The sequence below is a fragment of the Lampris incognitus genome, chromosome 20 (genome assembly GCF_029633865.1).
Source record: "Lampris incognitus isolate fLamInc1 chromosome 20, fLamInc1.hap2, whole genome shotgun sequence".
NCBI classification, from domain to species: domain Eukaryota; kingdom Metazoa; phylum Chordata; class Actinopteri; order Lampriformes; family Lampridae; genus Lampris; species Lampris incognitus.
In genome coordinates, this window is record NC_079230.1 from 12,946,060 (window position 1) to 12,972,558 (window position 26,499).

A 26,499-nucleotide genomic window follows, 5' to 3' on the forward strand; every position below is an offset into this window, starting at 1 on the left:
GTGAGCTAATTAGTTAAATCAGGTGGTGTAGTGCATAGTTGGAACAAATACCCGCAGACACTGCGGCCCTAGAGCCCTGGAGTGGGGCACCCCTGGTCTAAATATTGATGATCTGAGGTCATTAATTACAATTTATGTAATTAAGGATGTCTGTATTATATATGACTGTTGTTGTGCAGTGCTTCAGGTGAAAAATTCCTGCGTAGGCTTATTAAATTCAGATTCTATTCTTTCTATTGCATTGTATTCTATTCTGCTCTAACCTATTCAGTCTACCATGTGCTATTAGAATGGATGAATCTTTGGACTGTTTCAAATTGCGGTTAAAAACTCATCTGTACAGTATCCCCTCTCATCATTTTGACCTATTCGAGTGTTTAATTTACATTTGTTAGTGCCCATGCACTTTTCATTTTACTGACTCTTTCTATACCGCACTTTTACTCTTCATATTGAAAAGTGATGTAATAATAATAATTATTATTATTATTATCCAATTGGGGAGAAAAAGCGGGAAAATAAAAACAAAAAACAAAACAAAAACAGCGTTCTTTGAATGTTGTTATAATAATAATAATTATTAATAATTAACGACTTGTAATCCACATTAATTATAATTATAATATTAATAATTAATTACTATCAATAATTAATAATAATAATAGTTGTTGTTGTTATTTTATTATTATTATTAGTCACCAAAACAAACTGGCTTATTGGTTAGTGTATTTACCAAAAAAAGTCACAAGTTCAATTCCAGCAGCGACCAATTTACAGTCATGCACAAAACTTGCTGAATTTTACCGTAAATATTCTGTATAAGGGAAAAAGTTCAGGATGTGAACGTAAATTTCCCCTTTTGGGAAACTGAAGTTTCAAGTTTATTTGTCACATGAACACCTGCCACTTACACACGCTGTAGGCAGCACAATGAAACGCCTAGCTGCAAACTATGCTCTGAACAAGCCAATTTAGCAAATGAAATAAGGTAAAACAATTTCCCAAAAAAAAAAAAAAAATACAACACATGAAGGTGGGAAGCAAATGTGTGAAAGAATATACAAAATAGACAGGTAGCATAGAATGGAGGCAACAAAGGAAAAGGTAACAAATTCTGCTCTTACAACAAATACATCTATACAGTTAGACAGTAACAATGTTTTCTTCTCACCGGGGAATCCGGGGGATCCGGGGGGTCCTGGGGGTCCGGAGAATGGAACAGAGCTGCCAACGCAGTTCACACAGGTCTCACCTTTCTCACCTGGGATGGAGAGAGATCATGTAAATGGCTGTTTCCTTGAACGCTGACGAGCCTGCTCTCCCACCACTTCTGAATCTGACTACAATTTTATGTTGGTTTAAATGGAAATGCATTCTGAGACCTCCAAACCCCACTGAGACAAATTTCAGGGGGAATCACTTGAACAATCACAATCCAAATGTACTGAATTAAAATATTGCATCGTTTTAACGGTTTTTGGCTATCAGCTCTGAAAAAGAAGGAGAAAAAAAACCAGTGTCTTTGTTTTGCATTGCTAATGTCTCCATCACCTCTGATACAATAGGTCCAAATTACAAGACTAACTCGAGCCCCATTTACCCTTGGCATCTTACTCAGCTTCAACCCACATCATATCCAGATGTGGCTCACCCACATGGTATTTACACCGACAATCACAAACGATACCAGTCAGGTAGATTAGGATTCATACTCTCTTAGCGCTGCCCTGCTCAATGTCAAAAGTCCTTTTCCTGAGTCTAGGCTTCTTTTAACCTATCTGGAAGGAGCACAGAGCTCAATTACACAATGAACCTCGGAGCCATTTGCACTCAGCATCTATTTTCAGACTACTGTCAGGCAAATTTTGAAATCCCAAATAAGAAAAAAATGGAATAGAAACGTCCAAAAAGGATGTGTGTATGTGTCCTGGTCGCTGCACTAGCGCCTCCTCTGGTCGGTCGGGGTGCCTGTATGGTGGGGGAGGGGGAACGGTAGTGTGATCCTCCCATGTGCTATGCCCCCCTGGTGAAACTCTTCACTGTCAGGCGTAAAGAAGCGGCTGGTGACTCCACATGTATTGGAGGAGGCATGTGGTAGTCTGCAGCCCTCCCCGGATTGGCAGAGGGGGTGGAGCAGCGACCGAGATGGCTCGGAAGAGCGGGGTAATTGGCTGAATACAATTGGGGAGAAAAAGGGGGGGAGGGGGAAAAAAAGAAAAGAAAAAAGAAACGTCCAAAAAAACCCCCCAAGCATGAGTCAATAAAATCAACAGATTTTATACTTCATGAGATTAAAAAGTGTATATGTCGATAAATCGAACATGTGATGGAGCAATGGAAGCAGAACTACCAAACAATCTTGTCCTCAACATGCAGAAGACGAAGGAGCTGACTGTGGACTTCAGGAGGTCTAGAAGCTGCAGCCACTCCGCCCATACATATCATGGGGTGGAAATGGGGTGTGTCTCCAGCTTTAAATCCATTAGAGTCCACATCAGCGAAGACCTCTCCTGGACATCAAAGACCCAGGCCCTTGTGAAAAAGGTCCAACAATGCCTGCATTTCCTGAGGAGGCTGAGGCGCACCCGTCTATCCCCCAAAATTCTCACCAACTTCTACCACTGCACCATAGAGAGCATCCTGAGCAGCTGCATCTCAGTGTGGTACGGCAACTGCACCTCAGTAGACCAGAAAGCTCTGCAGCGGGTCGTCAAGGCGGCCCAGCACATCACCGGTACCCAGCTTCCAGCCATAAAAGACATTCATCAAAAACGCTGCCATCGAAGGGGTCTCAGCATCAGCAGAGATGCCACCCACCTCAACCACGGACTGTTCTCCCCCTGCGCTCTGGGTGGCACTACAGGAGCCTCAGAGCCCACACTACCAGGCTCAAAAACAGCTTCTTTCCCCAAGCTGTTGCCCACCTGAACCTGGCTACCCACTGAATATCTGTAGATGTTTATACTCGTGCTCTTTTTTTACTTTATCTTTAGCTTTTAGTCTTCATCTGTTATATATTTTATACTATATGTTTGCTATGTTTGTCTATGTCTGTCTTGCATTGTTTGGTGAAGCTGCAGCCCTCATTTCGTTTTACACATGTGCCTGCACATTGTTTTTAATGACAATAAATTGAATTGAATTGAAATGGCTCATTTTGCAAGTAATCCTTGTCAGCTATACTCCATTTTTTGCACAAATATTCTAATGAGTTGCTTTTGTGAGCAGGTAGAATGCCCTCTCACTTAAAGAGGTACTAAACACGTAGACGTGTTTTTTTTTCAGCTGTAAACTGAATGCTATGACTGTACGGCAATGAAACACACCAATGCTGGTGTTAATATCGACATTTCTTACCAAATTTATAAAAACCGGCACTTCATCGGTTGAAAATGGCTCAACATACCACCTACTGTTTTAATTCAGCCCTGAACCTGTAAGGTCAATGCTGAGGTAGAGTCGACCAGTTGGGACTTATCTACGTCATGAAATTAAAAAATAATGTTAACGCCCTCTAATCAGAGATGGGAGACCCACCTTCCCCAGCCCACCCTCGAGTGAGTCTGCGAAACAAATATTTGCTGATTGAAACCCATCATTCACAGCAGTTTAATCGCTAACCTTGCCCCTTTGTTACATTTTCTACCGACTTTTTGAATTTCTCCCAATCTACACAGTTATATACTTAGCACAAAAAGTAAGGAAATTTGTGTTTGGTAGATTCTTTCTTTGTTGTAACAATGCTTCTTGGCAATAGATCTTATACCGTTGGAAAGCCCGTTTATTTCCCTTTTAAATGGTGCCACATTTGTAAGGAACGTGCATTTGTGGGATGAGCAGCCGAGCTGAGTATGTGGGTTGCGCCCATGAATATTTTGCCAAATCTCCTCTGCCAATGCCAAACAGCTTATTTTGCTGTTGCTATTGACTCTTGTTTTGAGCTTCTGGTACCCCAGGTGCTGACAATCAGGTGCCTGATATAAGATTTATTGCCAAGAAGCCTTGTTACCACAAAGAAATAATCTACCAAACACAAATTTCCTTACTTTTTGTGCTAAGTTTAGTTCCATTATTTCATCATTTTCAATTTTGGTGCAATGGTTAGGACTTGTGCTTTTGATGGCTGTAGAAGCACCACCGGACAATTGGGTCAGTCGGGTTGGGCTTGTGCCGTGGCTGGGGGAGCAGTGGCCCCGTTGCCCGCCTCTCTCCACCGCCAGAAAGCCACGGCCCGTCTCGCGGGGCTCCCTTTCAGCCTGCGCAGCATCCGTGCTGCGGCGGTCAGAGTGTCTTCACAGGCAGTTGTCTGACGCTGTGCTGGAAGGTGGGCCAGTGGAGGGGACTGGGTACGGCGGTGTGTGGCAGCGAGCCAGAGACTCTTCTCGTGGATCTTCCCAGCTACTCTTGCCCATGCTCCTGCCTCACATATCCAACCCCCCCTCTAGCCCCCCCTGCCCCCCCCTGCCTGGTTTTTAGCATTTTTGAAAATTATGCAGTGGGTTGAGTTAGGCTCAGACCTGGGGGAGAAATTACACTTTAAAGAAAATGAAAAGAAAATTTGACTTTCTGCCAGTTTGCCAGAAATTTGCTTAATGTTTGGATGAAAACAGGGTAACTGCATCTCGAACCACCCTCTGAAGTGGTCCAAACCATAGCATTAATATGTCGCTTTTATTATCATTATGCAAATAAGTGTGACCAGACTGCTATCTGATCACAAGATATAAAAAAGTCCCACTGTACGGATATGCAACCTCAGAGTAAAAACATTGGTCGGCCTCAACTATCACAGGGCTCATTGACAAGGCTGTGAAGACGGCGGTCTTCTAGTAAGGGTTCATGGTGGCTGAGTAGACTAGAAGTGAGGGCAAAAGTACAGTTACAGTGGTTAAGTTTAGAGTTGAGTTTAGGTAGTGGGTAAGATGATGGTTGAGGTTAGCGGTTACTGAGCGCTATCATCGTCTTCTCCAACGAAATTGATCGGCCATCTTTGTGTTCTTCTTGTGTTCTCCTCAAGAGGTTGCACTTCTTGTCCCAAGACAGGGCACTGTTTCATGCCTCCCGATCACCCAAGATGCAGTGAAATTCCAGGTGTAAGCAGTCTTTGATTATTCAGAAAATGAAGGTCGATTCAGTCAAATCTGCACTCGTGGCAGAGAACAGGTACATGGCTATTATTCTCATGGCATCCATCTCACACTTACCCTTCTGCCCTGTCTCGCCCTGGATGCCTCTCTCTCCCTGCAGGCCGGGACGTCCCGGTTCCCCCGTGATACAGTTTCCTCCTCCGGTGGAAAAGCCTGGAGGTCCAGGGGGACCAGGTAGACCCTGAGAACCAGGGGAGCCAGGTCGTCCTGGAGAACCCGGCAGGGAGACCCCTGGGGATCCCTCATCTCCCTTCTGACCCCGCTCTCCTGGGAAGCCGGGAGTTCCAGGAGAACCCCCAACACCAGAACCTAGAGAGTCAAAAGAGGAAGTGAAGAGATGGATGGATGGATGGATGGATGGATGGATGGATTTATGTGAGTGGGAGTATATGTATTTGAAGAGAGAATGAGGATGAAAGACAGATGATTATATAAAATGGTATGTGTGTGTGTGTGCGTGCGCACGCGCACCCACCTGGTAGTCCAGGCTGTCCAGGAGGTCCACTTACACCTGAGAAAAAGAAGAGGTCAAAGTGCATCAGTTGAGTCATGAGAAATCATGTTTATATGAATCATCATTGTGTATCTGTATGTGTGTACTTTAGGGAGAACCCTGCGTCATGCAAATCTATGAGTGTGTATTCACTGCTGACCTTGAGATCCTCTGTCTCCCTTGCGTCCAGGTGAGCCAGGGAAACCCGGCTCACCTTTAGGTCCAACACGACCGTTTATTTGCCCGCCAATCACCTGGTGGAACAAGCAAAAAAAAAAAAAGTCACCACCCAGTGGTCAAAATGAAGTACTGCACTGCACAACAGGGATGTATAGAGGGACAATCATAAGAATAATTAAAACTAGTTTATAGTTTATAATGCAACTATCTTGAGGTTTCTTTCATTTTATGTTAATCTATCAATTTGTGTGGTGTTTGTTTTATTATACTCTATTTCATATTCATCCGTTTCAGCAAATTCTCTTCTGGAAGCCACCCGGGTGCAGTCACAGTCCCTTAGTGTTGAACCCCATGAGCAGCTTCACCGGAGTAAATGTGGGCACACTGCCTTGCTCAAAGCACACGGACGGTACTAACTGAGTCTTAGTCCTTCCCTTTCCCTGTCCAAATGAAGAACGAATGAGCACAATAGGAGAAACAAAAAGGAGAATACGCACCAATCCCGGTGGCCCTGGATATCCACGTTCACCTTTTCCTCCCTGGTAAAAAGAGCAAGAGCAAGAGCAAGAGAGTGTCGGAGAGACAAAGAAGAGGAATATATATATATATATAAACAGAAATAGAATATTGCGACAAAATTACTTGGTGGGGTCTGCGGTGGGACTAAGCACTCCTGAATGAAATTTGCACCCCACTAAAGAACCTAAAATGTATAATAAGAGGAGGCTCCAAAAATTAAAAAAAAATACCCTCTCTCCATCCCTTCCTGGAGGACCTGGAAGGCCTGATTCTCCTTTTAATCCCTGAAAGAAAGAAAGAAAATACACAAAGGAAAGATGGTTTACAATCCTTCGCTCACTTCATTATACACGGGCATGCATTATCCCATTGACTTTTTGACTCACGGGGAAGCCGGCAGGTCCAGGGTCGCCGTCTTTGCCTGGTTTTCCCTGTAAAGAAGAAAATTATGTGTTTAAATGTATGTATTCAAATGTTTGTGTGTATATTTGTACATGTCTTGCACGTGTGTGCAGTTTTACGCGCACCTGTGTGTATGTATGGTGCATGCACGTGTAGGTGTGTATTGTTAGCTAACTCACTCGTTTGCCTGGCTCACCGGGCTCTCCCTTCCCTCCTTTCTGACCGCCCGAGGGACCCTTTCCAACACAAAAAAGACACAACAAGATTAACAAAGATATACATTTTTTTTTGTGGGGGGGGTCCCCCTTTTCTCCCCATTTGTACCCGGCTCTTCCGAGCCGTCCCGGTTGCTGCTCCACCCCTTCTGCCAATCCGGGGAGGGCTGCAGACTACCACATGCCTCCTCTGATACATGTGGAGTCGCCAGCCGCTTCTTTTCACCTGACAGTGAGGAGTTTCGCCAGGGGTAAGTAGCGTGTGGGAGGATCACGCTATTCCCCCCAGTTCCCCCTCCGCCCCCTGAACAGGCACCCCGACCGACCAGAGGAGGTGCTAGTGCAGCTACCAGGACACACACCCACATCCGGCTTCCCACCTGCAGACACGGCCACTTGTAACATGGGGATTCGAACCGCCGATCCCCGTGTTGATAGCCAACGGAATAGACTGCTACGCTGCCCAGACACCCCACAAAGATATGAATTTATTTATCTGTTTATGATTTATCTGTTTATCATATCAGATTCTGGTAAAACTGCAATGCTGTGGAATTGAATCCAGCTGAGGACATCTGTATAACCCCACCTGTCTCTCCGTCCTTCCTGTCAACTTTCACTGGCAGCCATTACTCCTATAATCGCCCCCCCACACACACACACACACACAGCACTGAACTAAATTTTAGTCTTGATCCAAAATGTGATGTATGGGAAGAGACAACTGGGTCAAATCTTTAAAAGAATGACATATTTCATGGAGGTCGCTAGCCAGAATGAGCAGCAGTAAGGAGGTCTACTTTCTTGCTCAAGGGCTTTTCAGCTGTGTGGGCATTACGCCTAATGACCAATGTTGTGCTGCCATTTTTAAGTATCTCTATCAGCTCCATTCCCCGTGTGTAGATTTCTATGTATTTTACAGATTTGGAGGCAGAGGGGCCCATATGGTCCACAAGACACCCTTCTGGCCATCCACCCCCTCCATCTCACCCCTAGAAATTCATAACATGCCGGACGGTGTGTAAGGTTGACGTTAAGAAAATACCAAATTACTGCTTTTCAGCCCCTGCAAGAGAAATTCATTCCAGGCTGTGGAGTGAGCTCCTGAATAAGAGACATTGGGATACATTGGGACATTGGTGAGTGATGCTTACAGGAGGTCCAGGAAGACCAGGGTCACCAGGTGTGCCAGGAAAACCTCGGTCACCCTAAGGAACACAAAACACACAAATCACATAAAGGAATTAAGTTTTCTACCAAATTAGACGATGGATAAACTTCTTGTCAAGTAGTGTGATGGATAAATGACACGTCGCAGTGGTGATGCTAATTGTAAAGCATTTGAATAAATAGCCATCTTAATTTTCTCCAGTTTCTTGCTTATTACTTATAGTTATTTATAGTGTTTTTTTCCCCAGAAACCATCAATGGTGTTAGTAAGAGTGCTCAACAAACGAGGAGCGGAATATTAAGACTTATATATATAGTTATATATATATGTAGTTATATATATAGTTATATATGTGTGTGTATAGTTATATATATGTGTATATAGTTATATATACAGTTATATATATATGTGTGTGTGTATACTTATATATAGTTATATATACATATAGTTATATTACTTATAGTTAATTACTGTTGCATAAAAGCCACAATACATTTTCAGAAACTAAACAGTGGCCATGATAGGATGCTGCTACCCAGCTCATTCCTTCCTGTTGCATCAGGCCTCTAAGCTTGAATTATATATGAACAAAACTGCTGTGATGGCCCTGATATAAAATATCACTGCCTCAATAATAAGTATCGCTAAACAGTTAGTTTCTATTACACTACTTATTATGCTGCAGACTGTATTGCATGTTAATGACTGTTTCTTTAAATCCACCCACTCAGGTAATTTTCTGTCTGTATGTAAACATGCACATGTTTTTTATCAGCCCAACATGTCTCTTTTAAAAACAATATCGGCATTTAAAACATTGCACTGCAGTGTTTAGTTGAGTTTAATTTAGTTTATTTACTTAAACGGGGACAGTGAGCGGTGCACGATTTAGCTAGTAGCGAATTTCTAAATTTCAAATTAAATTAAATTTTAATTAATTAAATTTTAATTTTCTAAATTTTGATTTAATGAATGAAACAATTGATTAATTAATTTTTTCCATTCATTCATCTTCAGCCGCTTCTCCGTGGTCGGGTCGCGGTGGCAGCAAGCTAAGCAGGGCTCTCCAGACATCCCTCTCCTCAGCAACGCCCTCCAGCTCCTCCTGGGGGATCCCAAGGCGTTCCCAGCTTCAGACTGGACATGTAGCCCTCCAGCGAGTTCTGGGTCTACCCAGGGGTCTCCTCCCAGTTGGACGTGCCCGGAAAACCTCCAAAGGAAGGCGCCCAGGAGGCATCCTAATCAGATGCCCAAACCACCTCAACTGGCTCCTTTCGACGCAAAGGAGCAGCGGCTCTACTCCGAGCTCCCTCCGGATGTCCGAGCTCCTCACCCTATCTCTACGGCTGAGCCGAGACACCCTACAGAGGAAACTAATTTCAGCCACTTGTATCCGCGATCTCACCCTTTCGGTCACTACCCAAAGCTCATGACCATAGGTGAGGGTTGGAACGAAGACTGACTGGTAAATTGAGAGCTTTGCCTTCCGGCTCAGCTCCCTCTTTACCACAACGGTCTGGTACAACGTCCACATTACTGCTGATTACTGCACCAATCCGCCTGTCAATCTCCCACTCCATCCTTCTCTCGTGAACAAGGCCCCGAGATACTTGAACCCCTTCACTTGAGGCAACAACTCATTTAATTTATCTAATTTAATTTTTAAAATTTTAAACATTTTTTCTAAGTTTGTAATTTTTTATTTTTATTTTTAAAGCAAAACTGTTCAAAGTAACGGGGAGTGCAGAAGAGACATGAAGAAGAGAGTGCAGGAGAGAGGTGAAGAAGAGAGTGCAGGCAGGGTGGAGTGGGTGGAGAAGAGTGTCAGGAGTGATTTGTGACAGAAGGGTACCAGCAAGAGTTAAAGGGAAGGTTTACAAGATGGTTGTGAGACCAGCTATGTTATATGGTTTGGAGACAGTGGCACTGACGAAAAGACAGGAGGCGGAGCTGGAGGTGGCAGAGTTGAAGATGCTAAGATTTTCACTGGGAGTGACGAAGAAGGACAGGATTAGGAACGAGTACATTAGAGGGACGGCTCAGGTTGGACGGTTTGGAGACAAAGCGGGAGAGGCAAGATTAAGATGGTTTGGACATGTGTGGAGGAGAGATGCTGGGTATATTGGGGGAAGGATGCTGAATATGGAGCTGCCAGAGCAGAGAAAAAGAGGAAGGCCAAAGAGGAGGTTTATGGATGTGGTGAGGAAGGACATGCAGGTGGCTGGTGTGACAGAGGAAAATGCAGGGGACAGAAGAGATGGAAACACATGATTGATCCGCTGTGGCGACCCCTAACGGGAGCAGCCGAAAGTAGAAGTAGTAGCAGTAGTAGTAGTAGTACATGAACAGGGGTAGTGCGCAGTGCCCGATTTAGCTAGTAGCGAATTTCCACCTGCAGTCCTCAAAAAACAAAAAACAAACAACGATGATGCACAATATAAAGAACACATCAGCAGCAACAAATACGTACAATTTAAACCATTAACCCCAATTTTCTTGTGCACTGCTTTCAAAAACTTATTGACCACCAAATGATCCCTTACTTAGCTGCTCTCTTGATATTTAGATAGCTTCACGTACTAATTTTTGTTAAATGCAAGTACTTAGTTTTTTTAATCTGCTTTAAGACATAGTGTAAATGTCCCGGTGTCTTTCACATTGAGCATCCCACCGAGACAAAGTCCTCCTGGTTGCAAACTAAACATGGTGCTCAATAAACTAGATTTTAACAAGAGGCACTCTTTTGGTTCCCCGTTTGAGGGTTGGTGTTCAGGTAGGGCTCAGGACCCTTGTAGGGGCTATTACCGGATAATTTTGGAAGGTCCAAAACAATTATAATAATTAATTACATACATACATACATACATACATACATACATACATACATACATACATACATATATATATAATAATTATCCAGTAAATAAACATAACGGCAAAAGTGCTACAACCGTTGTCACCACCTCTTAATGAATTTAATCTATTTTACATGCTCCAGTAATAATTAGTAGTAATTACTAATAATTAAAGTGTAACAGACGAGAGATAAAGGAAAACAATGGTTTAATGATGTTGTTTGATGCTATTTTTGACTTTGTGGACCAGTTTAGTTTATGGAGTCATTGACGCAGCAACAAAGTTCGGGGGCGCCATCTTGTGGTCAGAATTCATACAGCGCTTCATTTCTCACAGCAGGAGAACTCCCTGACCAACAAAGTTGTGAGACATTTCCCTTTCGCACCCAAAATGAATATTCTGTTCTCAACCCCAGACTCAAGTCTCTGACAACACACAACGGACAGTCATATTAATATGTTTTCATTGTTTCATTCTTTTTTTTATTCTGCTGCAAGATTTGCTTAAAGATTCGCTTAAAAAGTACAGAAAATAAAGGTAAAGCTAGCAGTAAGAAAACCTGGAAGACACACTGCTTGTTTAGCACCAGTGTACCCACTGATGCTGCGTTTCTTTCATTGTGTGCCATGTCCACATCACAGACAGCAATGCAAATCCCCAGTCATGTGAAAACACACTTAGCAAAAGAAACAGATCCAGATTCGGAGTCAGGGCGGTTTTGGGGTTACCTTGTCTCCTCTCTGGATCTCAGACTCAGTGGGTCTCTTCTGCTCTCCAACCTGTCCTGGTGGACCTGGGGGTCCCGGTAAACCTGGATCTCCCTATATGTGCGTGCGCGCATACACACACACACGCACGCACACGCACACACGCACACACCGAGACAGGAGATAGAGAAATCACAGTATAAAGAGGAAGTGATAGAGAGACGGAGAGGCATAAGCAGAGAGAGAGGGAAAGAAAGAGAGAGAGAGAGAGAGAGAGAGAGAGAGAGAGAGAGAGAGAGAGAGAGAGAGAGAGAGAGCGACAGAGTAAATCCTTCTAGTTTTTACAGTGTAAATCTCTTACTCAGCTGTTTATGAGGGTTTATGAGGCACTAAATAATCAAAATGGCAGCTAAACTTATCCAGCCATCCTTCAATACCTTCTCTCCTTTGGGTCCCTGGAAGTTTAATCCCATGTTTCCCTAATTGAGGACAAGAGGACAAAAAAAATAAATAAAAATCATTAATTCAGATATCCCACAACAACTTGTCCTGTTTATTTAGAAGAATGCAGCGAGAATAGACGGAGGCTAAAAAATTACCATGTGTTCATATTTTGGTGTTTTTTTATATACACATGGTGATATATATAGTTAAGACACAAAACAAAATAAAAAAATGTCATTCATCTTTGTTTAAACTCACCTTGGGCCCGGGAGGACCGGGAGGACCTGGCCGACCCTGAAGAACAACATCACAAACTTAATGAGATTTACAAAATATATACCTTCACTATTATACATTCTCTCGTCTTCAATCAAGTGATGTTTCTACAAAAGCCTTTAACAAGTGGATGTTAACCACTAACACACACACACACACACACACACACACACACACACACACACACACACACACACACACACACACACACACACACACACACACACACACACACACACACTCCCTCCTTCACCCGATCCTGAGTTAAGAGTCCTAGAGTCCAAAACTGCCCATCGGCAATATGCTCTCAATTCTTTCTGAATATACGTGCAATTCTATTCATATTTCAAAATACGCTCCATGGATATGGATATTCTATGAATGTCTCTTATTTCGCTTACACATACACACACACACACGTGTGTATATCTATTTTTTCTTGGTTTCACGTAAAGGGTAGTGCTTTGCATTTTTATTTACAGTATGGGTTGTTCGAGTGGAGCAGACTTTCATTAAGGGATCGAAGCAAATAGCATCAAATGCAGTTATATCGTCCATAGCAGAAGGAAAGCACAGCAAAACGGAGTCATCTGATCCAACAGCTCGTTTGCATATGACGCGCGAACTGTAGGTGGAGGACAGGAAGTGATTTTCTACATAGGAAGCGCTATCACAAACTCTCAAAATGCTGGTTGCTCACATCGATTAAACCGAGAAACTATGAGTGTTTATCAAGTACCAAAAGCTGTTGTTCGTAAGGGTGGAAATACAAGAAATTGACTGAAAACGCCGGAAAAAACGGCTTGCGAACCGTCGTCTGCGGTCGGGAGGAGCGGAGTCGGATAATACGCGTGTGTGCAGTGACCACTTCGTCAAAGGTAAAGCAATTTTACGTGGCTATGTTTATGTAGCTTAACTGTTTCCTTGCTTTCTCTCATAATATCATCTAAACTAGCACAGTTCGGGCTTTCCTCCATCTTGTCCATTCGGCTTTTCACTTCCTGCACTCCATCTGAATCTCGCATGTCATCAGAATCACATGACTGCAAACAAGCTATATATATGGTACTGACCTCATAGCCTCTGGGTCCGGGGGGGCCGAGAGGTCCTTGCAACCCAGGAGGTCCTGTGGATCCCTGTAAAACACACACACACACACACACACAGAGGCAATTCTCTAAGACATTTTGGATATTTTTCTGACATTCAACAATATCAGTGGAGGGACAAAATGCTCAGTTGAAATGAATGGACCACTTTTTTTTTTTCTGCAAACGAAGTAAAATAACATTTTGGACCAAATCTCTTTTCAAATGTTGTAACGGTGCAGGTCAGTCTACACAAACACAATGTGCCGCTTTGACCAAAAGACAACACAGCAAAATGTTCACAAAATTTAATCTGCTTAAACATGTTGTCTACATATTTTTTCAGAATAAACTATAAAATTGAATAAGAGGGAAATAGATCTCATAAAAAAAACGCTCTGTCCTGATGACTTACAGGCACTCCTGGCAAGCCGGGCAAACCCGGCGAACCTTTCTCTCCGAATCGGTTGGTTGAGATCACATCGCCTGGGTCTCCCTGTGCAGGAAAACACACACACACCGAAACTATAGATTCAAGTTTATGTGCATTATTACTGCTTTTCTTACCGAACAAAAGAAAATAAGTCTAACCAGAGAAACTGTGAGATGAAACACATCGTGCACACATCATTGTGGGATGATGAAATGAGATAAAGCTCTTGAGTTGAACACAAACAGACAGAATTAGAAAAGCAATGGAGAGGAGACAGCTACTATATGCATACCTTTGGTCCTGGCAAACCTGGTGGACCCTATAAAGGAATATAGAAAGATAGAAACAAGTTTAAAAAGACGCTGAAGTCATGATGGCGAATTGTTACACCCATATAAAGGCAGAGGTAAAGGTGTTGCGTGACAGAGGTTGTGGACCAGAGAAGGTTCAAGATGTGAACTCACAGGTTGCCCTTCCAGTCCGAGAATACCTGGATTTCCTGGGAAGCCCCTCTCACCCTGGAAACCGGAATAATAAGAAAAATGTGATCCTCAAATGTTGTTTTAAATGCACATTTTGACATGTCACCTTTTATCTACATGTCAGTCAGACTATATATATGACAGATGAACATGTTTGCATGTATGCTAACGGTACTGTAATTTCTATCAGAAAACTACTGTTTAGCGAACAGAAGGACCATTTTCCTGTTGAATTGTGCCTTTCTTCCCTAAAAGTACTTCTCATTTAGGAGGCTTAAAGGTCCTGCTTAATCATAAGATTAACCTAAAATGATTATAACTTGACCTCTAAAATATCACTGCCCCAACAACTGACTTGTTGAAGACTCAGTAAAGTCAAGCCCCCCGCCCCCCCCCCCCCAAAAAATCACAGCCATCTTCCTCGACTGGCCTGCCAGTATCCTCTTTTCTGGTAATCTTATTTTATTTTATTGTGCTCTTATTCTGCTTTGTGTTGTGTTTTAATCCTCTTTTAGTCGTACAGTACTTCCCTCATCGGTTTTATAAGAGCTTTTATACATAAAGTGATCTGACATACAGCGAGCCCTACTTTCATGGCTACCATCATTTCATCATTATATCTGCGATATTTAGAAATAAAGAAAGCTAGATCAGTCGTCTTCTTTTCTTTGAATACCTTAGTCCCATTGCAACCCGGTGTCCCCCTGGGGCCTGGAGGCCCGTCTTGCCCTGGCAGACCCTGAGAAACAGGAAGTACACAGGAAATGATGTCAAAGCAAAAGATTCAAGAGGCAGGGAGGAAGTGATGCGACGCTGTTATGTTATAGTATCATGGTATTCATAAGGTAACTACGAAAGGACATAGCATATTATTAATAAATTTAGTCATCTCAAAATTTGAGAAGTCTGGAAACTTACTGGAATTCCTGGTGTTCCTGGGAATCCAGGCAACCCAGGAGGTCCCTGTTAGTTGGAAAATTAACAAATTAGGCAGAAATAATGAGGCTAGACCACAAAAAGTGTGTAACACTTCCAATACCAAGCCCTTCCATCTTTAAACAGCACCACGTTTCTTTAGTTGAGGTAGAAATAGAGACATCTGCTGGCCAGATGATGCTATAGCAGCCATATTGTCCAGTAATTGCGATGTACTTTGGAAGACACGTTTAGGAAATTTACACTGACAAAACCCAAATGTAAAACTAAATTAACTTGTGCAGTTTTCAAGAACCATGGGATTATTCGAGACGAGTAATCGCAAAAGAAAATGATTTGGGGATTTTCACACCGAGCAACGCAACGTGGCAAAGCCCGACTGCTTAGATGGAATGAGAAAAAGGGCCGAAGATGGACAGAGAGTAAAAACACAAAAGGAAACAGGTAATACTTACTCTGATTCCTTTTGGACCAGCTGGTCCTAGTGGTCCATCATTACCCTGAAAGAAAGAATGAGAGAGAGAGACACAGAGAGAGACAGAGATGTGGGGGGGGGGGGCATCATGAATTGTATAAGTCTGGTCCTAGTAACATTAGTAAGTCTAGTCTTTGTGGCATGTCTGCCCCCTATCTCCACTCATTTCCAGTCACGTTTTACTTTCCTGTCAACAAAAAAGCAGAAATCGCTCAAGTCATCCTTTATCAACCCTCTGTGTTGTGTTACCTCTTGTTTCATAAAGCACTTTGTAGCCAGTGTGTGTTTTAAAAAGTGCTGTATAAACGTTTATTATCATTATGTTTAAGAACACTGTATTAATAATTTGCCCATCCATTATCTGTATCTGCTTAATCCAAATTAAGGGTTGTGCGGGGTGTGAGTTTATCCAAGAATGCACTGGGCAGACGGTAAGGAGACACCCTGGAAAGACTGCTGTCCACACACACATACACACACACAACTTACTGACTTTTCTTTTTTTTTATACCTCTGCTGAGGGTTATGTTTTTACCCTTGATGGTCTGTCTTTAATTAAGAGATGTAAGAATGGATGGGTGACGTTACTTTTAGCAAAATAAATAGATAAAATGTTCATTATGAGGACGGGATGTTACTCTTCAGCCCTTTGCACTCTCCTGGTGCTTTTGTTTAGGTTACAGCAATGTCTTTTGTTTTTTATCATGACATGATTTGGTTGCAAGGGGAAAATCTCTACAGATGATGATATTCTTATGGCTTAGGTCCCAACACCGCAAGCATTAAGCCCTGCCTCCTTCCCTTCATCCTCCTCCGCCTCCTCCATCTACCTTCTAACAGGACTATAAACCCATTCACCCTCATTCTTCTAGCTTGGGTCAAGCAATGCGAATTCACTACCCCTCTTTGACCCCCAATTTACAGTTGACGCACCTTCCTCAAGCAACCCTGGCCCCTCAGAGGAGAACCAACCCTCCCCCCCTCCCCCCCAACGTACCATCTCTCCCCTGGGTCCAATGGGTCCCTCAGGTCCTGGGAAACCCGGGACTCCTGGCTGACCCGTGAGACCAGGGAAACCCCTCTCACCCTGCAGGACAAGAACAGATAGGCTGTAAGAGTTGGCCTTGTTGTTTTGAAAAACAGAAACGTACCATGAATGTTTGGCTTGCAAACCACGAGGCGGGGAAGGAGGGCGGCAGTCAGACTCGGCAGACCATACGATCCGCCCCAGCACCTGAAGACCCAAAGGGAGGACGGTCATACTCAACCCCCGAGTGACCACCGATGATGATGATGATGATGTGCGTGTGCGTGTGTGCGAAATGGAGAAGGAAAGCCAGTAGAAGCTGGTGAGTAACCCTCAGGTCGTGGATCGTGGATCCGCGGTGTGTATGTCAACGTGTGATCAGTAAAGACAACAAAAACAGGCGTTGGTCTTAGCAGCACTTGAAAGGTGCTGGTATATTTCACATTGGCGTTACAAAAACATGCCAAACAAAGTGACGCTTGTGTCATCGATTCCAAACGAATAGACATGAAAATCAATAAAAGGGCATGCTCGAACTTAAGACAGGTGACATTCCCAAAAGAGGCCATTGTTTTGTTTTTGTTTTTTCCATCGATGGATTCTTTTAATAACGTTTTATAAGCAATAACATATTCCATTTTATAGAAAATAAATATCTCTAGGAAATACTATACACAATTATATTAGTACATCACATCTTAATTTAAACAGCGTCAAATACTTATATATACACCATTAAATAACGAGCTTTGTAAAAAAAAGAAAATTACAAAAAAAACAGAAACGTACCAGGAATGAACACATCTTTAATTTCAGCCAAGTGGTCACACCATGCATTCAATCCACACTAACAACAGCAAACCTCAGAACTTTCGAATGGCTATGACAATCAATAGGCACTCTGTACAGGAAGGTAGTTCCTTTATTTACATGCCACATTTGATGTAGCTTTAGATGTTCTTAGATACAGTAGGCACCGGCTTCGTCTTGTGTTTTTATTAACCTAAGCTTAAGGATGTTGTGTTCATATCCTTTGTGTTCTTTGAGCATCCTACCAAGTCTAGTTTGTTGTATCTGCAAACATGAACTATAAATCTCCCAATGCACTGAAATGTTCAGTCCTAATGCAGCTAAATCTTCTAACGCGCTCAGAAATACTGTCAGAAGTGTGCCCTGGGGTCAAAGTTCAGAGGGGCCGTTAGCCACCATCATCATGCTGATCCAGTCCAGGGTGACGAAGATAATTTCATTACATATTGTTCATTACTCATTTAAACAGAAATACAAATAATTTATGTACTTTATCTATCAATATTATGTTATCAGCAACATACTGCCAGACATAGCATGCTAGCATGGCACAAAAACAATCATAAGTGATGATAAGAATCAAATCTTGAAGTAACGTGAAAGCACACTGACCCAAATAAAGCCTTGAAACTTTAAAGGACCAGTGAGTAGGATTTAGGGGATGTATTGGGTTAAATGGAATATATTATTCATAACTTATGTTTTCATTAGCATATAATCACCTGAAATCGTTGCGTTTTCGATAACTTATGAGCCCTTCATATCTACAAAGAGAACGGATCCTCTTCCACTGAGCCCGCCATTTTCTACCGCCATGTTTCTACAGTAGCTCAGAAGGGACAAACCTCTACCACAATGGAAGCTCCGACCCTCTGACCGATAGCTACAGACTAAATAACCAAATACAAAGTCTCTGTCTTTCTATATAAAGAAACCCCACCATTTGAGCTATTATGGCTCTTCGATGCGGCCGTAGACGATGACATCATTTGAGAGTAGCTACTGGCACCTGAAGGCCACCGTAGGTTCTCCTACCCTTGGAAATGGAGGGGTGAGCGTCGGGAGAGTCAGTCCAACCTCACCGCTAGATGGCACCAAATCCTCCACACTAGTCCTTGGTGGGTCACAGGAGATTTTATTTCATCCCATCCATCCATTATCCAAACCGTTTATCCTGCTCTCAGGGTCGCAGGGATGCTGGAGCCTATCCCAGCAGTCATTTTGGGTCGCCAAATATATTTGCAGAATTTCCTCGTCTTTTTTTAAAGGTTTGTATCTGCAGTACACATTTGAGCCACACGAGGGAGGTATTTCTACCGTTGGTATTTCTACCGCACATGCGGTTTCCGCCAGAAATAGACTAAACGGCGTGATTTTTTTTCGTACCCGTTTTCCGGGAACTCTGCCTCTGATTGGCTAGTACTCGTTGCCTCCGTTGATTAGGTTGGTTAAGGTTAGGGTTAGGGATAGGGTTAGCAAATCAGAGATAGAGTAGGGGCGGGTCTTCCCGGAATCCAGGTGAACTCTCTCTCAATGAGTACTAGCCAATCAGAGGCAGAGTTCCCGGAAAACAGGTATGAAAAAAATCACGCGATTGAATGCTGCGCCCAATATGCGCGTCGCGCTCCCCTCTTGAACACCGGACCGGAGAACAATGCTAAAAAGCAAGCAGGCCCACCTGTCACATTAGCAAGCTGTAAGTAAAATGAATATGCACCAAATAAATAATATGGGCCTAATGAGATCTGACGTGGACTCGACCTGGTGTGCTTGACGAATTGATTTGTTGACTGTTCAGATTGATCCCCTGACTGTTTGACAACAATAGCTGTACTTAAACACAAGCCTACTTGTTCTGATAATAGGCACGAGTATTTCAGAAGACGTTCAACAAGGAGCGTGTTTTTCAGAGTACTGAATGTCCACACCGTTCTGATAACTGTACTTATAGCATTGAATCTCATATGAAAAGCTAGCCTACATCCTGTTTGTTTTACTGATGAGGGGGGAAAAACGATAGCCTGTTAACTCTGCCTAAATGCACTTATTTGGTCTCCTTTATAACGTATTTAACATGTGTATATTGTTTTACTGATGACAGGGTATGAAAACGATGAGACAATGGTGGGTTTACCTAGTCAAGATAATAAAAGGTGATGTGGCAATAGTAGTAGAAATGGTCAGGAACGTTCATTTATGCACAAATTCGCTCTGTTTGTGATTTATAGATAAGGCCTGTTGTGAATTGGGTGGCGATGGTTTGTCATTTTTAAAAAGTGGGTTCCCAAAAAAAAAAAAAGTTTGGGAAACACTGTAAATTAAGGGATCACAAGTGATGTGAAGTCGACCTTTGCTCTTGTGTGCATGTGAGTTTGTCTGCGAGTGTGTGTGTGTGTGTGTGTGTGTGTGTGTGTGTGTGCACACGCGTGTGCGTGCTGTTGTACATGTTCTTTTGTGACCACCGACCTTGGCTCCTTTCACGCCGCTGCAGTCACACTTGGACCCCACACATCCATGGCAAGCCTGTTAGAGGTCAAAGGTGAGAGAAAGAGCGACAGAGAGAGGAAAAAGAGGTAGAGATAAGCATGTTTGTAACATTTAAAAACACAAGTTTATCCCCGCAAAGACTAAAAACACATGTTCCTATGGCACGGGCTGTAAAGAGAGATTTCTTGCTGGTGTACACTAACGCATTTACTGCACAATCTGACACACACAGTAACATCACACCGTATCTACACACTATCACACAATCAACACTTGTCATCAAGTATACAAATTCTATAGTCACTAAGAATGACAGACATCATGTTTCGCCATGATTCCCCCTTGATGTGTAACTGACAGTTAAAAATGAATAGCAACAGCAGTAAACATATCAAAAGAAGGTTTTTATTAAAGTTTTAAAATGCACTGATTACGAGGCACTCGTGATCTGGTCGCTCGTGACTGGCAGGTTGAACGGTTTAACTCTGAGTAGGATTTAAAAACCAGGCGAGAAAAAAAGAAGATCCATATTGGTCTTTACACACGCACACACACACTACCACCACTAGGGGGCGCCTAGTCGCCATGCTGTTTCACGACCGTCTGCAGCGTCTCCATGTCAAAGAATGGCTGAGGAGGTACTCGCTGCTTGCAGGCAGCGGTTTATCCAGGAGCGGTTAAGGACAAGGTCAACCGGGAATAAACCAAGTGTGTTTGCAAAAACAAGAGGTTTATCTCGGATATAACAGCCACTTCTCCCGGAAAACTCTGAACTCCGCACGCATTATTTAAGCTTGGAAAACGGCACCGGACACCCCATTAAACACCTGTTTCTCCCTTCCAGCATTCCTCCCTTTCTCTTCTTCCTTACTTTTTATCTTTCGTTTCTCCCTCCCCTCCTTTCTTTCTTCCGCTCTTCCCTCCCTTTTCTTTCTTTCTTTCTTTCTCGTTAATACCAGAGCCCTCCCTTCGGACGGCACCTTACGCGGAGGAACATTTTACAGAAGGACGATGGAGACAGCTGTGATGTGAGTGTGAGGATGAAGGGATGGAATAGTGTCATGGATGGACGGAGGAACGGCCAGGGTGAAGGAGGAGGGAGAGTGGCAAGCTGTTGCTGAACTTTTCCCATGCTAGTTGACATAGTTGACATAGTGATGGGGCCATGTGTGTTTGTGTGCGTGTGTGTCTGTGTGTGACTGCATGCATGCCAGGTAGTCAAGAGGGCGAGAAGCGAGAGAGCGAGAGACAGCAAGAGACAGAGCGAGAGAGACAGAGAGACAGACAGCAAGAGAGAGAGAGCGCGAGAGACAGAGAGAGAGAAGAAAAGGAAGAGGCCAGATGTGCCAACAGATCCAGTTCTCCTCCGCATCTGATCCCAAATATGTTTTTTTTAATCATTTGTTTGATTAACTGTTTTCGTTTCAGATGATTTTAATGGAGTCTTTGTTTCATCAGACAAAGGACACAGAGGACAGTAAACTGCCGACAGGGCTGGAGCTCGCCAAAATGCACGTTTGTTATTGCAGCGTGTGAAACGTTCAACAGCTTTTGTAAAATTCAGCTGGAATCTGGCTGGAAGCACGTCTACATCTGGACCAGAACACGGGCAAATCTCACCGAAATAGTCATCTTGTGGACCATTGTGTGTCTATTAGGAAGGCAATTAGCTGTAAGGAGGCCCTAGTGTGTGTGTGTGTGTGACTGTTGGCCTAGATTGACACGACATGTCTGTGTGTGTGTGTGTGTGTGTTTCTGCTTTGTGTGGTGGGTATCAGGTTGCCTGCCGCCCTGTCCACACTCTCTCTGACAGCATTCTGTCCCCTTGCCCTCTGACCCAGGAAGTGATGCCATGGGAAGGTGAAAAGTCCCTAACCAAGCACAGGCGCTGAACTTCACAGCTGATCAACAGGCCTGATTCATCGCGCAGTAATTGCCTGACACATGTGCGCCTATATCATCCCCTATATGCGTTTGTGCGTGTCTGTGTGTGTGTGGGGGGGTGCGTATGTTTGTGTGTGTCCGCACTTTTGTTTGGGTGTGCGTCTCTGCGCTCTTGTCCATGTCTGCACAGGTTGCGTCGGCTGCACGGTGGTCTAAAATTGCTGACAGCCCTGGCAGCTGGACACAGACAGAGGCCCTCCACTAATGCCAGGGTCAGAGGTTCTATTCCCGGTGTAGCTCATTGGCGAGGGCAGTGCACCAACACCGTGCCCTGGCTAGGGGTTCAGGTCACACTTGGCCCACGCTCACGATGTGCGCACATGTGCATGGCTCCATCTAAGGACACGGTGAGTATGGTTAAAGCCGGGGCGAAGGTGCGAGTGAAGTCAGCATTCAAAATGAATTGGGTTTGGTAGGAAAAGCAAGGCACGCACACACACACACACACACACACACACACACACACACACACACACACACACACACTTGATTGAACTCATGCATACAAATTTATTGAGGCGTGTGTGTGTGGGTGTGGGGGGGGGTGTTTTCACAAGCCCTGGATCTCCAAATTAGCCCCTGGTCTGGTTAAATTCAATACTGTCTGATCTCCAACGCCCAGCCCGTCCTGTCTGCTTCTATCTATCTATCTATCTATCTATCTATCTATCTATCTATCTATCTATCTATCTATCTATCTATCTATCTATCTATCTATCTATCTATCTATCTATCTATCTATCTATCTATCTATCTATCTATCTATCTATCTATCTATCTATCTATCTATCTATCCATCTATCTATCTATCGATCGATCGATCCATCTATCTATCTATCGATCCATCTATCTACTCATCATCTATCTAGCTATCTAGTATCTATCTATCTGTCTATCATCCATCCATCCATCTGAAAATCTTCAACAAAACAAGAGATCAGAGATGCAGAATTGGATCATCTGGCCAACATCTGCATACAGTTGAGCCCGTGTGTGTGTGTGTGTGTGTTTCAGAAAGCAGAAAGAGAGACGCGTGGACCACGTGCCGGTTATCATCAGAACAGCGTTTGAACCAGCCGGCCTCGCGGTGACGGGCTAAACAGGCTGTCAGGAACCGGAAGCGGGATGACCAACACCTGAGCCGCGAAAACGCTTTCATCGCCACGTTTCTCCATTCTGCACCTACACCTCCGTCAGGCCGGCAAGCTAATGAAAGACCGCTGGTCACGATGGACCGAGAACACACGTCAGAGAGAAGAAGGAGCGGTGGAGAGACAGACGTCCTGACGGATGATGCTGCACCGTGCGAGGCCATTTGCTTTCCCCCCCCCTTTTTTTCTGTGGGACTCTGCCGTCACGAGCAACGCTACACGGTGAGTTAAACTGCATTCGTTTCACTTGAAAACTGGCCCGTGTGCGGGTTTTTTTTAAGTTGTGTACCCTACGTTATCCCCTCCCTCTGTCTTTCCCTCCTACTCGCTACCCTCTCTGTTACCCCCACAGTATCGACCAGGCATGTAATCCACTTAGAAAGGTCAGTGAGCTGCAGAAATGTGCCCTAAAAATCACACACACACACACGCATGCATGCACGCACACACACACGTGCACACACACACACACACTCTCTCTCTCTCTCCCCCAACTCAATTTACTGGCGATCTCCCATCCCTCGTTCTCTCTTTTCCTCTCTGACTTCTGCCCATTTTTAAATCACTTTCTCTTTTTCTCTATTTGTAAGTTTCTTATCCTCCAAACACTAAGCAGAATATCTCTGCCTCGCTTTGCAAACTAGTCTCTCTCTGTCCGTCTCTCTCGCTCGCTCTCTCTCTCTCTCTCTGTCTCGCTCTCTCGCCGTCTCTCTCTCTCTCTCTCTCTCTCTCTCTGTCTCTATCCCTATCTCCGTCCCACTCCGTCTCTCTCTGTCTCCATCTCACTCTCTCTCCCTGTCTCTCTCTGTTTCGCTCTCTCTCTCTCTGTCTTGCCCTCTCTGTCTCCGTCTCACTTTCTCTCCCTGTCTCTCTCTCTGTCTCCATCTCACTCTCTCTCTCTGTCTCCATCTCACTCTCTCTCCCTGTCTGTCTTGCTCTCTCTGTCTCTGTCTCACTCTCTCTCTGTCACCGTCTTGCTCTCTCTCCCTGTCTGTCTTGCCCTCTCTCTGTCTCTCTCTGTCGCCGTCTCGCTCTCTCTCCCTATCTCTCTCTCTCTCTGTCTCCATCTCGCTCTCTCTCCCTGTCTGTCTTGCTCTCTCTGTCTCTGTCTCACTCTCTCTCTCTGTTTCTCTCTGTCTCGCTCTTTCTCACTGTCTCTCTCTCTCTTTGTATCTCTCTCTCTCTCTGTCTCACTCTCTCTCCCTGTCTCTCTCTGTCTTGCCCTCTCTCTGTCTCTCTCTCTGTCGCTGTCTCGCTCTCTCTCTGTCTCCATCTCACTCTCTCTCCCTGTCTGTCTTGCTCTCTGTCTCTGTCTCACTCTCTCACTCTCTCTCTCTCTGTTTCTCTCTGTCTCTGTCTCTGTCTCTCTCTCTCTGTCTCTCTCTCTCCACCCCCAGGGAGGAAGAAAGGGAGAGCCAGACTTGGGCCTGCCAATCACTGCGCTCCACAGCGGGGCGGAGATGTCAGCAAGTGCTGGCAGGGCCCGCTTGCAGCGCCGCTGGAGGTCCACATGGGACGAGCGTTTAAGTCATATATGTCGAAATAAGGACGCGCCTTCGAAAGAGGGTGTCTCGAACGAGTGCGAGTCAGTATTCCACACGGAAAGCGGGAAAAGGAAAGAAGGAAAAACAAGATAATTTAGTGCCCCATAAGTAGAAAACGGCCGAGAAATATCTTTTATCGACCCCGTTTGTGTTGTCTGTTGTGTGTTGTGTCGTGTCTGTTGTGTCCTGTCTGTTGTGTCGTGTCTGTTGTGTCTTGTCTGTTGTGTCGTGTCTGTTGTGTCTTGTCTGTGATGTGAAAGCCCTGCAGGATTAATAAAGTTCATCCCCACTTGTGTGCTTCTATGAAAAGTGGGACGAGAGAAAATGGAAAGCGAGAGAGAGAGAGAGAGAGAGAGGGAGAGAGATGGTGAAAGAAAGGTGAGCTGGGGGAAAGGTGGTAGGTGAGAAGGGGGAGGGGGGGAAGACGGGGTGAGAGGAGGAGAGGAAGGGGGAGGGGGGGCAGACAGAAGGCATGCACCCGCGGGATTAGAGTGGCGAGACTGGAATTCCCCGACTCATCACAGACCTGATGATTAAACACCTTTTACGCTGCCCTGCCCTGGACAACACACACACACACAGACACACACACGCACACATGCACACACATGCACATGCACACAAACAGTTGCTAACAAGTTGACAGGCAGGCTGTCTGCGTTTCTCTCTCTTAACATGCAGAGGTATGATGTGCACACAGATATTTATACATGCAAACACAGTAACACAAAGAGGAAGACACGACGGCACAATACACAAACACCTAACACACGCAGACGTGTATCGACCCACATACAAGAACACGAGTACACATATGTGAACACAAGTGCCCCAAAACACCTTTTACTCTCCCCTGCCCTGGAGAACACGCATACTTAAACATGCACCCACACACAAACACACAAAATATACACTTGCAATAAAACAGGCACGCAGGCTGCCTCCCCTTAACACGCACAAGTAGGACACCCATGCACATTCTCTCTCTCTCTCCTCTCTCTGCTCTCTCTCTCTCACACACACACACACACTCCCCCTGCCGTTTATACCCACAATATCACAACTAAGGGCTTCTTCTAGCAGATCTCAGCACAACTGGCTGTCTGTCCCACAGTCGCACATCCAGTCCACATGTTCACACTGACCGACAGCGCACAATCACACTCTTACTGCGGATGCAACAAATAAACGGTAAACACACTCAGCAAAAGCACTCACACATGCCTTGAATGTTTAGATGGGTCATTTGTCTGTCTGTGCCTATTTGTGTGGGTGGCTGTACATGTGTGTGTGGGTGTTTGTGTGTGTGTGTGTGGGGGGGGGGACGGGAGAGAGCATGCATGTGTGCACATGCACATGTCCCGTGCATGTGTGCACATGTGGGCTCGCAGTTCTGCATGTCCGTACATTTGTGTGTCTGTCTGTCTGCATGTATGAATGTGTGTGTGTGTGTGTGTGTGTGTATGTGTGTGTGTGTGTGTGTGTTCTAAGGCTTTCATCACTGCTGGACTTTGACTACTTCAAGGTGCTGAGCCCCCAACAGGCAGAACAAAACCAAATATTTCCACTTCTGCAAAACCCCAACCAGATGTATTTTGACTGGCGGGTTCCTTAGAGGAGGAACACCTCCTATTTACAAAACCCCATGACACCCACACCCACCCACACACACACACGCCCACACACCCACACACACAGAGTGACACACGTAC

The 26,499-nt window shown here is 44.4% G+C and overlaps 1 protein-coding gene across 1 annotated transcript in view; it reads right to left on the reverse strand.

Moving 5' to 3' along the window:
- The window catches only part of col4a5 (collagen, type IV, alpha 5 (Alport syndrome)), an 82,995-nt gene that overhangs the window by 34,306 nt on the left and 22,190 nt on the right, over window positions 1–26,499 (reverse strand). The window contains exons 2-22 of the mRNA XM_056300148.1: window positions 20,128–20,184; window positions 16,822–16,911; window positions 15,805–15,849; window positions 15,332–15,376; window positions 15,090–15,152; window positions 14,396–14,449; window positions 14,224–14,250; window positions 13,914–13,994; window positions 13,484–13,546; window positions 12,393–12,428; window positions 12,128–12,169; window positions 11,712–11,804; window positions 8,111–8,164; window positions 6,921–6,977; window positions 6,726–6,770; window positions 6,570–6,623; window positions 6,318–6,359; window positions 5,801–5,894; window positions 5,623–5,658; window positions 5,205–5,456; window positions 1,172–1,261 (exon numbers count right to left, since the gene is read on the reverse strand). Coding sequence (XP_056156123.1) covers window positions 1,172–1,261; window positions 5,205–5,456; window positions 5,623–5,658; window positions 5,801–5,894; window positions 6,318–6,359; window positions 6,570–6,623; window positions 6,726–6,770; window positions 6,921–6,977; window positions 8,111–8,164; window positions 11,712–11,804; window positions 12,128–12,169; window positions 12,393–12,428; window positions 13,484–13,546; window positions 13,914–13,994; window positions 14,224–14,250; window positions 14,396–14,449; window positions 15,090–15,152; window positions 15,332–15,376; window positions 15,805–15,849; window positions 16,822–16,911; window positions 20,128–20,184 — 1,420 coding nt within the window. The remainder of the gene's footprint in view (window positions 1–1,171; window positions 1,262–5,204; window positions 5,457–5,622; window positions 5,659–5,800; window positions 5,895–6,317; window positions 6,360–6,569; window positions 6,624–6,725; window positions 6,771–6,920; window positions 6,978–8,110; window positions 8,165–11,711; window positions 11,805–12,127; window positions 12,170–12,392; window positions 12,429–13,483; window positions 13,547–13,913; window positions 13,995–14,223; window positions 14,251–14,395; window positions 14,450–15,089; window positions 15,153–15,331; window positions 15,377–15,804; window positions 15,850–16,821; window positions 16,912–20,127; window positions 20,185–26,499) is intronic.